This window comes from Rattus norvegicus, chromosome 19 (genome assembly GCF_021556685.1).
Source record: "Rattus norvegicus strain SHRSP/BbbUtx chromosome 19, alternate assembly SHRSP_T2T, whole genome shotgun sequence".
Lineage (NCBI taxonomy): Eukaryota > Metazoa > Chordata > Mammalia > Rodentia > Muridae > Rattus > Rattus norvegicus.
The window spans coordinates 66,572,525-66,588,237 of NC_141552.1; the positions used below are offsets into that span (position 1 = coordinate 66,572,525).

A 15,713-nucleotide genomic window follows, 5' to 3' on the forward strand; every position below is an offset into this window, starting at 1 on the left:
GCGTGCTCTCCTGACCACTGAAGAGTCACATGCCCAGCTGCTGGCCCACAGAGGCTGGAGACAGACATCTGCCCTGATGTGGTTCCTAGCTCCAGGGCTGGCATGTGCTCCACAGCGGAAACGAGACTCCTCAAGGGAAGGGTTGGGAGCAGGGGGCATGAGAGTAAGAAGACAGGATGTGACTGTGACCAAAGCATGCTGGTAAATATAGCCTTTGGATCCCCTCTAGTCAGTCAGCTCCCAGGAACTATGAAGCTTCCCTCCACACCCAGAACTGTAGCTAAGGGAGGCTTTAGCAAGCTTGGGCCCATGAAGGACATAAGGTAGTGTCAGCCCTGCCAGAGCTCTTCTGAGCCCACTGGTATGGGGCTACTTCCTGCCTCAGCCCAGCCCCTAACACTAACCTGAAGTCAGTATTGCTGCACGAACACAGCTTCAGCTTCAGGTAGAAATGCCACTGCCATGCTTCTAACAGAGCGTGTGAGTGATGGTGGGAGGCAGGGGGGCCTCATTCACAGGCAGCACAGCATGGGAGTGGAAGGAGGTTTTGGACGACTCAGGAAAGTGATTTTTGAGATGGGTTTGGAAGTTTAGGTAGGGCTACACAGGGCAGGTTCTATCTAGTGAGGCTGGATGCCTGAAAGGGATTGTCAAGTCACAGGGGCTTTGAACACAAAAGGGAGATGCAAGACCCCGGGTTGGAGTCTGAAGCTAGGTTTTCCAGTTTCTCCTTGCTACTTATGCCCCCTAGAGGCAGTCTAGGGTGCTGGGACACTCGCACATGCCCATCATGTGGCTACCCTCAGAAGGAGGGGCTCCAGGGACAGTTAAAAGATTCAGAGAAAGGCATTCTTCCCCAGACCTCAGCCTACCCTGGCTTGGCGAGGCAAGGAACCGAGAAGTTGGAGGTGTCAAGTTTAGAAATGTCTCTACCTGAGCCACTTGGGGAGAGACATGGGGAACAGCAGAAAGCTAAGCTCCTTCACACTGGCAGTGAGACTCCGTGAGTAGAGCTCAGGGTCCTAGCCAGGAAGTGTCTAGACTGCCTATGCCATGCCTAGGCTGACCTGTCCAGGCAGACAGGGCACATGTGTGAAGGAACATCGGAGCATGCCCGTATGGAAAGAGGAAGGTCTGGGGAATGTCAGAGACCCCTGACAACAACATGAGCTGAGTCGGAAGCTGGAAGCTCATACCACCTGGAGCTGCAGCCTCCACGGACTGCTTCCTACTTCCGGAACAAGACTATGCCCACTCAGGGGCCCCCGAAGAGGCTTCTGGGTTCTCTCAACTCCACTTCCATCACCACCTCTCACCTCGGACTGGCCACCAACCAGACAGGGTCTTGGTGCCTGCATGTGTCTATCCCAGATGGCCTCTTCCTCAGCCTGGGGCTGGTGAGCCTGGTGGAGAACGTGTTGGTTGTGGTAGCCATCACCAAAAACCGCAACCTGCACTCGCCCATGTATTACTTCATCTGCTGTCTGGCCCTGTCTGACCTGATGGTGAGTGTGAGCATCGTGCTGGAGACCACTATCATCCTGCTGCTGGAGGCAGGCATCCTGGTGGCCCGCGCGGCTCTGGTGCAGCAGCTGGACAATGTCATCGACGTGCTCATCTGTGGCTCCATGGTGTCCAGTCTCTGCTTCCTGGGTGTCATCGCCATAGACCGCTACATCTCCATCTTCTACGCGCTGCGTTACCACAGCATTGTGACACTGTCCCGGGCACGAAGGGCCGTCGTGGGCATCTGGGTGGTCAGCATCGTCTCCAGCACCCTCTTCATCACCTACTACAAACACACGGCCGTCCTGCTCTGCCTCGTCACTTTCTTCCTAGCCATGCTGGCACTCATGGCAATTCTGTATGTCCACATGCTCTCTCGAGCGTGCCAGCATGCTCAGGGCATTGCCCGGCTCCACAAAAGGCGGCACTCCATCCGACAAGGCTTCTGTCTGAAGGGCGCCGCCACCCTTACTATCCTTCTGGGGATTTTCTTCCTGTGCTGGGCCCCTTTCTTCCTGCACCTCTTGCTCATCGTTCTCTGCCCTCAGCACCCCACCTGCAGCTGCATCTTCAAGAACTTCAACCTCTTCCTCATCCTCATTATCCTCAGCTCCATCGTGGATCCCCTCATCTACGCTTTTCGAAGCCAGGAGCTCCGCATGACACTCAAGGAGGTGCTGCTGTGCTCGTGGTGAGCAGAGAAGTGGCTTTCGGTCTCACGGCCAGGACGCTGGGCAGAGGGTGACAGTGATATCCAGTGGCCCACATCCTGTTGAGATCACAGGTACTCATCCCTTCCTGATCTCCCTTTGTCTAAGGGTGGACTGGATGAACTTTAAAATAGAAACACAATGTGCCCGGGGCCAGGAGAAAGGGTAGCTGTGACTGCAGGGTCACCCAGGGCGGCCATGGGAAGTGGAGGAAACAGGGATGGGGACTCTAGCCCTGGGCAAGGGTCAAACCATAGGCTCCTGGAGAGCTTCACCTCTCCACACTGACAAGGCAACCCCTACTCAGCCCTTCGGGTCATTCAGCTTGGGCCCTCTGCTGCTGGGACAGACAGGAAGTCTCTAAGTTAAAAGAATAACAGACAAGAGCTGTGGTGGAACATTCTTTCTGGAGGAGGCTTCTGATAGGAAGATTTGTGGCCACAAAAACCCAGCCAGAGCCATGCTGTAGACTGCTTAAGGAAGTGAGGCCCCTCCTCAACACACGGATCAGAATTGTAAAATGTGCATCTTGAACAAGGGACCTGCCCATTTGCCCAAGCGGTGTGGGACTGACTTAAAGACCCATAGTACGGCTCATGGGAATCCAAAGAGGTGGGGACCCAGCTGCCCAAACCCACAGGCTACTGTTTCAAGTGCCTCCTCTGGCCTCAGGAGGGACTGTTGGCTTATCACTGACCACAGCCTGTGGCTCTGAGCCAGGATGCAGTTGAAATGCTAAGGTTGGATGGAGCCTCTTCACCATCTTCCCTAGCTCTCTCCAGAAGTTGAAGTTTGGGTGGGAGGACAGGGAGAGGAGTCACGTTAGGGAGAGGTGAGTCTCAGAGGCCACAGTCCTAAAGGGCACCAAGTACCCCCCAATCAGGCCCTCTTGGCTTCCTCTCTCTGACTACAAACTCCAGCTCAGAGCAAGCAGCTGTGGGTTCCCCTTGCCTCTACGGTGACAAGACTCTCTTTGTTCAGGCTCCTTCCAGTGCATGCACACACAGTAGCAGGACCGCAGCATCTCAGCCCCTGATATGACCCATCCGTAACCTTGGCCAGAGCCTGTCCCTTTCCTGCCCCCATTGTGTAGCACCTTCATCCTACTTTGAGTTGCCCCGAGAATCCCAGAGGTGGAGAGACCCTGAAGCACCTGTAGTGTGGACCAGGGGCTGAGATCTATTTCTATGGGACACTGCCCTTGTGGGAGGAGGTCGGGTGGTCTCAGGGCTCTGCCAGCCTTGGGAAGTATTCAGACAAGGCCTCTCAGGATAGAGGAGAGCTCAGGAGTATATGAGTCTTGGGAGAGTGGTACCGGGGTGAACCAAGAAGCTTCTGCAGTGGAAGGGCGGACCCCTGTGCCTTTCTGCGCTACAACCCAGGATTCCGGCAGCAGAGTCTTTCTTGAGTCCCTCCCCATGGATGCTGGACACTCATTTGTCATCCTCCTTAGGGTGGCCTCAGTCTGGGCTGAGATGCCCTCAACCATCAAGTCAGGAAGTGGCACCAGGCCAGGCCCTAGCCATACTGTCAGCTCTAGCCTTGCTGGACTGGGGTTGGAAGCTGGTTCCCGGCAGGGCCATCCCTTACTGGAACACAGGACCGTGAGTCAGCCTTTATCCTGACACCATAGCACTCTGGGGACACAGAGAGCTCTGGCCTGATGTCATCCATCAGGGAGGCATCCCAGGCCTCTGGATGCTTCCAAGCATCTTCCCTGTCCAGACAAGGAGACAGCCAGATGCTCGCCCAATACTTCTTGAGCCAGGCCATCTGGAAACCAACCACAGAAAGGCACAGCATGGACACATCGTGGGGGAGGGGCATCTCTTGAGAACAAAAGACCCATTTCTAAACTCGGCTAACTTGGATGCTTATCCTCAGAGAAAGTTGTAGGCACAGTCACTCTACCCAGCACGCACCCGGGTGTGCAAGCTGGACGAAGGCGCCTGCAGGTGTTTTGTTTTGTTTTGTTTTGTTTTGTTTTAGCTTTTTATCGGCTCTTGTGAAATGGATGTTTGTGGACCGTCCAAGTGTAGTACTATTGTCTCAGAGTCTTCCCAGAGAATTTCTGTCATTGAAATATCAAAGAGTCCTCATAAGGTGTCACTGATCCTAGGTAAATATTAAATCAGCACTGTATGTGAACACCTTGCATGTCCTCTTTTGACCGTTTGACTCTGCTTCTCCTCCACACACAGTCTCCTTACCTAGGTAGCCCCCCCCCCGTCCCACCCCCGCTCACTCCATACCCCCTCTTTGCCCTCACTTGTACCAAATGTGCAAGGGTACCAATGACATCAGGCATGGCTCAGACAGAAAAGACTGTTCGACATCCTCCGCTGAGTGGCTTGGATATCCTTAGGAGAATTTTCCACAAAGATATTCATGGAGCAGGGGTACTTGTCGGGTATTGTGCATCTTCCCGCCCCAGGTACATACACACCCTCGCGGTAGCCTTTTGTGGAGCCATGGACTGGTAGTCCTCTCTCCTCCAGAAAACAGTGACCTCAGAGCTATAATCCACCACCTTCCGGACTTGCGTTCTCAGGTCTGCACCGAGGTCTCGGGAAGGTTTCAGCTTCCTCTGCCTCTCCCACCTCAAGCGACTCAGCAAACTCAGAGAATATGGGTCTTGATTCTTAAGCACTTGAGAGAAAGAAAGACCCTCCTCACAAAGCTGCAGGGTGGGGTTGGGACAGGGACAAAATGGGGAGGGCAGCTACTGGGGTGGGGCACTAAGGGGCCTGGGTTCTATTGTCCCCAGAGCGGATCGGCCTCCGATGGCCCCTCCTCCGAAGGCGCGGCCAGACATGCCCCGCATTGTGCGGGCGGATCTCGGTGCCGGTGCTGATGCTGCAGAGCCTGCCGCATTGTGCGGCGCCCCAGCATTGGCCCACAGCGCTTACATCAGCCAGCGAGGGCGGGGCAGTCTCTTATAAGAGGGCGCGGCGGAGGCTGCCGATCCTCCGCAGCCCGCTGTCCGCCTGCCTCTTCGTCTCTAGCCGAGTGAAGTCAGCATGAGGGAGATCGTGCACATCCAGGCCGGCCAGTGCGGCAACCAGATAGGGGCCAAGGTGAGCCTGAGCGGTCCGGCGTCCTGCGTCCCCACGAGCGCCAGCCCCAGGGAGGGAGGGCGAGAAAGGCGGCTCTAGGAGCCGCTAGCGGAACAAAGGGAAGAGCCCAGCCCCTTGCCCGGCTCCGGGGACCCCGGGGTCCCTAATCGGTTCCCCTCACTTGCGTCACTCTGCTTTGCGCTCAGGTTGCAGCGGAGGGCTGGGGGTAACCCTTCTGATTCTCATTCCCGTCCATTCTGCGCACCCACACACACCATGGTACCATCAGGTACAGGGGATGTGGTTGGGGGGCGCCGGCTGGGCGTGGCCTTCTTTGAGGCTGCCACTTAAGCCTTGAGTAAGATGGGTGTGTCGGGCAACTTTGGGTGGGGCTCTCCCCTAAACCATAACGACTGTACTTGCCGGGATCCCCACTGGAGAACTAGACGGTCTTCAGGGAGCAAGGCCGCCCTCCTATCCCAACCTTGTTCAGCTCACCCCGTTTCCTTGCCCCACCCTTATCCTTTGTTGGAGGAGTTCGGCCCGCACTCCAATGACCTTGATCCAGAACTGGACTCTATCTGTGCAAATCTCCCACCCCTAACAGTGCCCTCAAGGCCTCCCAGTCGGGATGGAGCACAGAACAAAGCCGACGACGAGGATTGCCTCGATCTCCCCTCTATTGTTAGCCCACCTCCAGGTGTTGAAGCCGAGGCAACCCCCCCCAAAAAAAACAAAAAACAACCCCAAAACGGGTGTGGGGGGAGGGTTGGTGCAATGACTCCGCAATTTTACTATCATTAGTGAGGTAGACATCCTGTTTCCAAGTCGTAAGAGGCTGTTCCTTACCCAAGGTCACACAGCGAGTGGAAGACAGAACCACTTGATTCCTGCAGAAGGCCAGCCCCGGGCTGGGTTGCGTTTGAGTGGGTGGGGTCAGCTACCCCAATCTTCTCCCTACTGAACAATGTGAAACGGAGCTTTGTCCAAATGGATGCTGGACTGGACGTAGCTTAGGGATGGTGTGTAGCTAGCTCCCAAAGGAGGAGGTTGGGTAGACAGGTTCTGGGAGGGAGGGGACTAAGCAAAGAGTACCTCTGGAGGCTGTTGCCATAGAAACCAGGCAGGAACAAAAAAGCTAATTACCACGGGCTGGGCCAGTCACGTGGCTGACATGTAAATTACAAGTTTGGCTCTAGGGTGGAGGTTCCTCTAGTTAAAGGGGGAGGGAAACAGCGCCACGAAGACTCCCTAATCACAGAGGAGACAGCTGTTCCTATCCTACAAGGGAACTTTGGGTGGGGTTTGGGGGGGTGGAGGGTAGGGGGGCTTACAGAGGAAGCCTAAGGCAGGAGCCTCAGCTCAAATCGGGACTCCTGGGATGATCGCTGTCCTGACAGCTGCCCTGCCCTGAAGGGAGGGTGAGGGCTCATTAATGTGGTCACAGGTGCCAGGCCTTCCCTGAACATCTGCTCCTGCAGAGGCCAGGGGTGAGTGGGGGAGGGAAGGTTTGCTATCCGAAGGCCCATTTGGTGGCCTTGCTGGAACTGTGCTGTATTGTGCTCTCACAGGGTCTCCCGTTCAGTAAGGGCCTAGGAGTTGGGTCCACGCCCAGGCTCTGTGTGATGCTCTATGGCTGCAGAACACGCCTGAGTTCTGGACCCAGCTGAGGTCTGTTCTGCTTCTCAGCACTGTGGTCCATAGATTTGCCCATTTTTAATATTTAGTTCTTTATTTTAATTTATGAGTGTTTAAATTTTTAATACCAATTCTTGTAAACAATGCAAATAATGAATAAATTTTCTGGAGAGGGGCGTCTCCCGTTTCCACCGGCTCCCTTCCTTCGTAGTAATCAGTTGAAGGCATTTGAGCAGTTCCCATCCAGCCTCTGGACCTGAAAGATCTCCCAGAGACCAGAATGAAGGCCCAGGCCCTGTGGGGAGTTACCTGTTTAGTGTCTGCCCCAGGCAGAATCAACTTCCTTAGCCAGATTTCCTTCCTATTTTTGTAACTGGCCTTAGGGTCTCTGCTACAGGCTACAATGGGGAAAGTTCTTCTTTGTCACCTGCTGCGACCGAGGGGAGTGGGCACAGAGGGCTGCTTATTTGCTTATTGGTCTTTGGGTGGTGCCTGTCTTAGCACAAAGGGCTGCCGGCTTCAGAGCGGTGGTTGGGTGGAAGTATGGGTGGGGTGGTGGCAGGGAGAGAAGTGTGGAGCCAGGAAAAAAGACTTGGAAGCAGCAGAAGGGAGGCATTAGCAATTCATAAGGCTCTCACCCCGTGAGTGTGTTCCAGCACCAGGCCTGTGCACTCTTACACCTTGTGAAGTGTGTGGCCTGGGTGTCACCCTCCCTTAAGGCTGAGAAGGGTGAAGGTTCTGGAAGCTGAGTCACTCACCTCGGATCACACCACAGATTTGGGCAAGGCAGGAATTTTAATCTAGGTGGGTGCAGATGTGTCAAGTCGGGTGGTGACATGTGCCCCCACCAACCGGAGCAGATGTGACTGCCCCGCCCTTTGTTTGCTCCCTTTGTTAGGGCCTGAGATCTTAGATGCATTCTCCGATAAAGGGGTCCCCTAGAAAGTATCTTTAGGGAGCTTTTGTCTACACCTCCTGTCTGTGCCCCATCAGCCGCCTGAACACACCCATTCCCAGTAGAAGTCTCTGAAGGGCGTGACCCACCTGGGAGCCAATGGGCCTGGTGAAGGGCACTGAGAGTTTTAGGGGAATTGAGCATCTTACCTCTAAGACGGGAGCTACACCCCGACTCTGCTTCTGTTCATGTCCCACTACCCTCCTGTCGCCAGCGACCCTCTCCCCAAGAGGGTCAGCACCGCGGACAGCAGCCTCACGGTTTGCAGCCGGAAAGCCTGTTGTCTAAGGGAAGCTGAAACCACGCGGTGGTTTTCTTTTCTGTAGTGATGCTACTTCATTTAAATGATTATATTCATTTACATATTAAATATTCTATGTGGCAATATTTTCTCATAAGGTTTTTTTTTTGCGTGTTATTTTATGTTAGCATCTCAGTGTGTAGCTCAGACTGGCCCCGACCTCATGGTCCTCCAGCCTCTCTGCCTTCTAAGTACTGGTATTACAGCTGTATACTTCTGGACCTGGGTAGATTTTATTTTGAATCGCACTTTATTATTTGTAATGTACAAATGCAATGGTTGATTTTTTTTCCTCATGTAAAAACTGAAACACAGGCTGCCAGGGGTGTGACTAAAGCACGTGTTTAGCATGTAACAGGCCGTTAGCTTTGCTCTCCAGCAGAGCGAATGAGACCAGATCTGAAATGTGCCGAGAACTGAGTGTGCAAGCACTGAGTGTGCAAGAACTTTGCATGCTGCTGCGCACTCATAGTTCCAGTTACTGGAGAGGCTGAGGCAGGAGGATTGACAAGATTGCTTCTTGATTCCAAAAACATAATAATAAAATAAAAGGAACACTGAAGGTATGGTGTCCTACCATATATAATTGTGTGTGTGTGTGTGTGTGTGTGTGTGTGTGTGTGTGTGTGTGCCTGGTTCACATACAGGTCAGAAGAAGGAATCAGACCTCTGAAACCGGAATTATACCCATTTGTGAGACACCATGTGGGCGGTGTTTGGGATGCAACTTGAGTCTTCTATAAGAACAGCCATGTCTCCGGCCCATGGTGCACACAACTGCGTGCACACACATGCCCTTACCTACACTCAGACACACTCACACAACTGAAAATAAAATAAAAACTTAAAAATACATCAAAGAGAAGATGAAGTCCGGGCCCCTTTGATGAGGGACGGTTTCTGAGATGGTTCCCTCAGAAAGAGTTGTCAGATCCCTGTGTGTTCTAGAATGATGATCTGTTTGGACTGTTCTTAGGTTTTTAAATAATATTTTGAAAGATTAAAAGACTGTTTTATGAGTATGGGTGTCTTGCCTGCGTGTGCATCTGCGTGCTGTGTATGCACAGTGCCTGAGAAGCCAGAATGGATGATGGATTCCCCGACCCTAGAGTTTCAGATGATTGTTAGCTGCCATGGGAGTGTTGTGAACCAGTCTTGGGTCCTCTGCAAGAGCAACAAGTGTTCCTATCTGCTGAGCTATGTCACCAGCCCACTTAAAAATGTTTTTCACAATTTTTTTTTGTAAAAATAAAAGCTAATGTCCACATGACAACAACAAAAAAATCCAACGACACCAAAATGTAGACAATGAAAAGTCTCTTTCTCTCAGGACGGGCACTTGCAGACTGTTTTCTAATGTTCGACTCTGAGCAGTCTTCTCCTCCGCTCACTCCCGCAGAAAGGCCCTTTGTCTCTAGACTTTTATATCAACACCTTATCTGCAAATCACTCCCGTCTGACCAGTAAGAAATACACAGTGAGAGGGATCTCAGAGCCCAAGGAGGCAGGCCGGGTAGTCTGTGTATCCTGATAAAATGTCTTCCCATGGGCAGCCCTTTCACCTCCTCCCTCCCTGGCTCCCAGGACTATATAACAGCACTGATTATCTGCTTCTGCTGTTCCTCTGCTCTGTGCAGAAGGCTGTGTTCTCACAAGAGCCTGTTATCATGCAGTCAGCCCGTTGTACAGAGTGGGACACCAAAACACACTAAGCACGTAGGGGACAGCTATGGATCCTGCAACTTAGGCCATGCTCGGGACCATCTTCCCTTGATGAAGTGATGGTAGCACTGTGTGAGGAGTATTGTACTCTTGCACAAGAGTCTGAGTGTAGCAGCAGTGAGCCAGTGATCCTGGGTGTGGCCAGGCTCCTGGGTACGGTGTGACCTCAGACAAGCCATTCTGCTGCTAAAAACTCCTGTGGTCCTTCACAGACCCACCTGTGGGTCACATTGCCTGAGGTTGATGAGACAGCTGACACGATGGGCTCTGTCAGAGTGCATGACTTGCCCTGGCACTGAGGGTCACACGTAATGGCTGAGAACCTGATGCTGGATCTGACCTCTGTCCTTTCTGTTCTTCTACCTGCTCTGGGCAGCTTTCTACCTTCTGTGTGTTTCCGATTCCTTTCCTGAGAAGAATTAAAACGACCCCAGGAGATACCTGCATTTGCCTACAGGCATCGAGCTGTGTAGATAGAACCCACCTGTGTCTTGAGTCCTAATCCACTCTAGGGGCCCCAGTAACGTCAGCCAGGGGTCTCGACAACGTCGGCAGATAGTGCAGAGAGCAGACATGCATATTCACTCTTTTCTAAAGCCTTAGTCTGGACCTAGGAGCATCCAAGAGCTCTAATTTTCGCACTGGGAGCTTTAAGACTTCAGAAGAGCAAAGGCCCAGCAGAGTTTCAAATGTCTGTGAACTTTTTCCTACCGTCCTCACACAGTTCTGGGAGGTCATCAGTGACGAGCATGGCATAGACCCCAGCGGCAACTATGTGGGGGACTCGGACCTGCAGCTGGAACGCATCAGTGTCTACTACAATGAGGCCTCCTGTGAGTACCGCTCCACATCCATCCCCGCCCTGGCAAAGAGGGCTCCTGTGTAAATAGAGTTCAAGCATCTATAGCTCTGTCCGTCTCTTCATGGTGGAGATGGCCTTATTTGGTCTAGGGGCAGGCAGGAGGCTAGATGATGCATCCTTAGCAGGGGTCACTGGGGACTCAGTTGAAGCTTCCTGATAATGGGTACAGTCCTAACCAGTACTGTAGAGCCTACCGTCCCGGGTGTTACAGAGCTGACCATGGATCCGTGCCTATGATATAAGGGTAACAGCATCCCTTGGGGTAGCAGCAGGAGACTAGCAGGTGGGAGTCAGGATTCAGAGGAAGTAGATAGATCCTTGGCTCTAACTCCTGTCACTGTATTCTCTTTCCCCTTAGCTCACAAGTATGTGCCCAGAGCCATTCTGGTGGACCTGGAGCCTGGAACCATGGACAGCGTTCGGTCTGGGGCCTTTGGACACCTATTCAGGCCTGACAACTTTATCTTCGGTAAGTCCCCTTGCTCCAGGCTCCGACGACAGAAACCTGGTCCCGGAGAAGCCAGGCAGACACACAGACAAAATGTCTGAAGGGGATAAAGTCAACTACTGTCCCCTGGGACCCTGGAGGGTGAAAGTGACCTTCCCACTTTACAGTGGGCATCAGAGGTCCAGAGAAAGGACTCTGTGTAGGAAATAATCCCTCTCACATTTTTACAAAGAATGAGGTACGAAACCCTGTTACAGATTTATGCAGACAAATCTAGAGTCTCTGGAGGGACGTGAGTATCTGACCATGTCTTTAGAACTCATGATGGTCCCTGAGCCCATGCCCAGTGACGGGTCCTCAGTGCTCACACTGACACAGGAAGATGGGGGCACCTCACTTCTCCTTTCAAGACCCTAGCACCATGAGCCAGTAAGATGACCCAGCAGGTAAAGGGCTTGCTGTCAAACCCGAAGATCTGAGTTCAATCCCTGGGATCCAAATGGCAGAGAGAGAACCAACAACAACAACAACAACTACTACTACTACTACTACTACTATTACTTCCTCCTCCTCCCCCCTCCTCCTCCCCCCTCCTCCTCCTTCTCCTCCTCCTCCTCTTCCTCCTCTTCCTCTTCCTCCCCCTCCTTCTCCTCTTCCTCCTCCTCCTCTTCCTCCTCCTCCTCCTCTTCCTCCTCTTCCTCTTCCTCCCCTCCTTCTCCTCTTCCTCCTCCTCCTCCTCTTCCTCCTCCTCATCTTCCTCCTCTTCCTCCCCCTCCTTCTCCTTCTCCTTCTCCTCTTCCTCCTCCTCCTTCTTCTTATTCTACAAGATTTATTTATTTATTTATTTCATGTATGTGAGTACACTGCCACTGTCCTCAGACACACCAGAAGAGGGCATCAGATCCCATTACAGATGGTTGTGAGCCACCATGTGGTTGCTGGGAATGGAACTCAGGACCTCTGGAAGAGCAGTTGGTGCTCTTATCCACTGAGCCATCTCTCCAGCCCTAGAACCAACTTCTTTAAGTTGCCCTCTGACCTTCACGTGTGTACTTTGGCACATACACACCCACACACGTACACACAACCACCACATGCATATTCTTCTTCTCTCTCTAAATAGACAAGTGCAGCTCGTTGCTGTTAAAGATCTTAGACTAGATGAGTAGGTGTCCTTGTCCACAATAACTGCACGGGGATTCTTTTCATTCCGGGAAAGAGGAGAAATTGGCTTAGAGGGGTTAGGACAGCAGGCAAGGTGGCTGAATAAGAGACACAGCCCTCATCTCCCTTCAAAGTCTCACAGAGCAATGACAGAAAGGTGAGTCAGAGAGTGAAGGCCAACCTATTTATCCAGGATGTCCTTGAGAGATAGCAAGGACCCGGGTCTTATCCTGGATTCTCCATTCCCTGCTCGAAGCATCTGCAGCTGGGATCCCCTGCACTAAACAGCCATGCCCGGGGTGGAGTGAGGAGGTGTGTTATCCTCTGTGTACATTTTATAGAATGCAAGGGAGTCAGCTTTCTGGGGGAGTGCGGGGGCGGTTGGCAGGTCCCAGAGGTGTCTCTGTGCTGTAGACCCTTTACCTTGTCTACAACCTGCCTCTCCTCACTCTACAGGTCAGAGTGGTGCTGGCAACAACTGGGCCAAAGGGCACTATACAGAGGGCGCCGAGCTGGTGGACTCAGTCCTGGATGTCGTGAGGAAAGAATGTGAGAATTGTGACTGCCTGCAGGGCTTCCAGCTCACTCACTCACTGGGTGGGGGCACGGGCTCAGGCATGGGCACACTGCTCATCAGCAAAGTGCGTGAGGAGTACCCTGACCGCATCATGAACACCTTCAGCGTGGTGCCCTCACCCAAAGTGTCAGACACCGTGGTAGAGCCCTACAACGCCACCCTGTCCATCCACCAGCTAGTGGAGAACACGGATGAGACCTACTGCATCGACAATGAAGCCCTCTACGACATCTGCTTCCGCACCCTCAAGCTGGCTACACCCACCTACGGGGACCTCAACCACCTTGTGTCTGCTACCATGAGCGGAGTCACCACCTCCCTTCGATTCCCTGGTCAGCTCAATGCCGACCTCCGCAAGCTAGCTGTCAACATGGTGCCCTTCCCCCGCTTGCATTTCTTCATGCCCGGCTTTGCCCCACTAACAGCCCGGGGCAGCCAACAGTACCGTGCCCTGACGGTGCCTGAGCTCACCCAGCAGATGTTCGACGCCAAGAACATGATGGCTGCCTGTGACCCACGCCACGGCCGCTACCTGACCGTGGCCACCGTCTTCCGTGGGCGCATGTCCATGAAGGAGGTGGATGAGCAGATGCTGGCCATTCAGAGTAAGAACAGTAGTTACTTCGTGGAGTGGATCCCCAACAACGTCAAGGTAGCGGTGTGTGACATCCCGCCCCGAGGGCTCAAGATGTCGTCCACCTTCATCGGCAACAGCACGGCCATCCAGGAGCTGTTCAAGCGCATCTCCGAGCAGTTTACGGCCATGTTCCGGCGCAAGGCCTTCCTCCACTGGTACACGGGCGAAGGCATGGATGAGATGGAGTTCACCGAGGCCGAGAGCAACATGAACGACCTGGTGTCTGAGTACCAGCAGTACCAGGACGCCACTGCCGAGGAGGAGGGGGAGATGTATGAAGATGACGACGAGGAGTCGGAAGCCCAGGGGCCCAAGTGAAGTTGCTTGCAGCTGGGGTGTGGGGCCAAGTGGCAGCCAGGGCCAAGACAAGCAGCATCTGTCCCCCAGAGCCATCTAGCTACTGACACTGCCCCCAGCTTACCTTCCTACCAGCTCTTCAGGGCACCCTAGGGCTCCCGGGTTAAAGTCCTTCAGTATTTATGGCCATCCCCCACCCCACGTGAGTCCACTTGGCTCTGTCCTCCCCGTTTTAGCCACCTTTGTATTTATGTTGCTTTTGTGTCTGTTTTATTATGGCTCCAGGCCTGATGTTTTATGTTTTTTTTTTTTTTAAAAACTGGGTTGTGTTTATATTTGGAGGGGGGTCTACTTAATAAAGTCACTGCTGTCTGTCACATACCTCTGCCTGGTAATGGAGATTTATCTTTGTCGCTCCCCTCCCCCACCAAAAACAAAAAAAAAAAAAAGCAAAAAACGACAGGGGCACCGCATGCTTCATAGAAATAAGGTTTATGGGGTTGAGGATTTAGCTCAGTGGTAGAGCGCTTGCCTAGCAAGCTCAAGGCCCTGGGTTCGGTCCTCAGCTCCGGGAAAAAAAAAAAAAAGAAATAAGGTTTATTTTTGTTTCAGGCAAGAGGAATTTAGATCTGAAAGTGGAGAGAACAAGTAACGGTCGTCCTTATCTCCCAGGCTGGTGGCTAAGGTTGCATCCCAGGGGCGTCAGGGGGCGGAACTAGAGAAGAAAGCTTTGCTTCGATTAAGTTCCATTGCGGTAGAACCCGCCCCCTCCCCCCGCATATCTTTTGACTCAGAAAGCAGCCCACCCTGTTCTTGGTCTCTCACAAGTTGACTCATATCCCAGCTGTCTACACTGAAAGTCACATGTAAGCAGCCAACGTAAAGAGACTGAAGCCTGAGACTTGAACTGGAGAGACGGGGAAGAGAAAAAAAATAAAGCGCCTGGACTTAGCTTTCGAGAAGGGCTAGCTGGGACTAATGCAATAGCAGGGTGAAGGGGGCGGGGACGGGGGTGTGGCGACGGACTGGATTCAACCGTGTGCTGGCTCCATGTGCCCCCTAGTGGTGGTTTTCCAAAGCTTCAGAATGCCCAGTATCCAATCAGAAAGCTTGCCCACTCCAGAGATGCCTGCCCAGCATTCTCTCTCCTCCTCAGGGAGAAAAACCCAGAGAGAACACACATTAGAGGCCCACAGTATTCGGAGGTGGGTGAAAGCAGGACTTCTAAACCCAGACTCTCTGCCGTCCGTTGGGTGTCGTCAAAGCTTGAGCCCCTACTCTTTGTCTGGTGGCACCCGAAAGAATTTGGCGTACACAGTGTCTTCTCCCATCCTATCTCCATGTAGCCATAGGTGCTGAAGAAGGTATACTGAGGATGTGCTAACCCTGGGTTCAGATTTGGGCTGCTGCCCCTAACGGGGCACCCTGTCTTCAGTTCTGGCCCTGCTGTAGACTGAGCTCTGGAGTTCCACAAGGATACTCCTGTGTTGTCTCAGTTGTGGCTCTGAGACAAACATCCCTGAAACTTAGTGACCTGACTTGAAATCTAGAATAGCAACCTATCCCGTCAATAAAGGTTTTGTTTTTGTTTTTGTTTTTGAAACAGGGTTTCTTTACATAGCCCTGACTCACTATATAGATCATGCCGGCTTCGAACTCATAGAGCTCACCCTGTGATGATCCCAAGTGCTTGGATTAAAGGCTGACAGCGAAGTGACTGTTTTATTTCCTGTATGTTGGTTGGGATAACTGTAAGGTCCAGAATTTCACTCTGTGACTTCGCTGGGATGAAACCAAATGTCGGTCTCTTTCCTGTGGGTGCCTGTGCATGGCTACCTGG

The 15,713-nt window shown here is 52.8% G+C and overlaps 2 protein-coding genes across 2 annotated transcripts; both read left to right on the forward strand.

Annotated features, from left to right (window-relative positions):
• The first annotated feature begins 456 nt into the window (after window positions 1-456).
• Window positions 457-3,384, forward strand: Mc1r (melanocortin 1 receptor). The gene is given in 1 exon segment (NM_001401091.1): window positions 457-3,384. A coding segment is annotated over 1 exon segment (954 nt). The 5' UTR covers window positions 457-1,247; the 3' UTR covers window positions 2,202-3,384.
• Window positions 3,385-5,187: 1,803 nt separating this feature from the next.
• On the forward strand, window positions 5,188-14,254 carry Tubb3 (tubulin, beta 3 class III). Its single transcript, NM_139254.2, is given in 4 exon segments — window positions 5,188-5,293; window positions 10,613-10,721; window positions 11,109-11,219; window positions 12,819-14,254. Coding segments are annotated over 4 exon segments (1,353 nt in total). The 5' UTR covers window positions 5,188-5,236; the 3' UTR covers window positions 13,895-14,254.
• The last annotated feature ends 1,459 nt before the right edge of the window (window positions 14,255-15,713 follow it).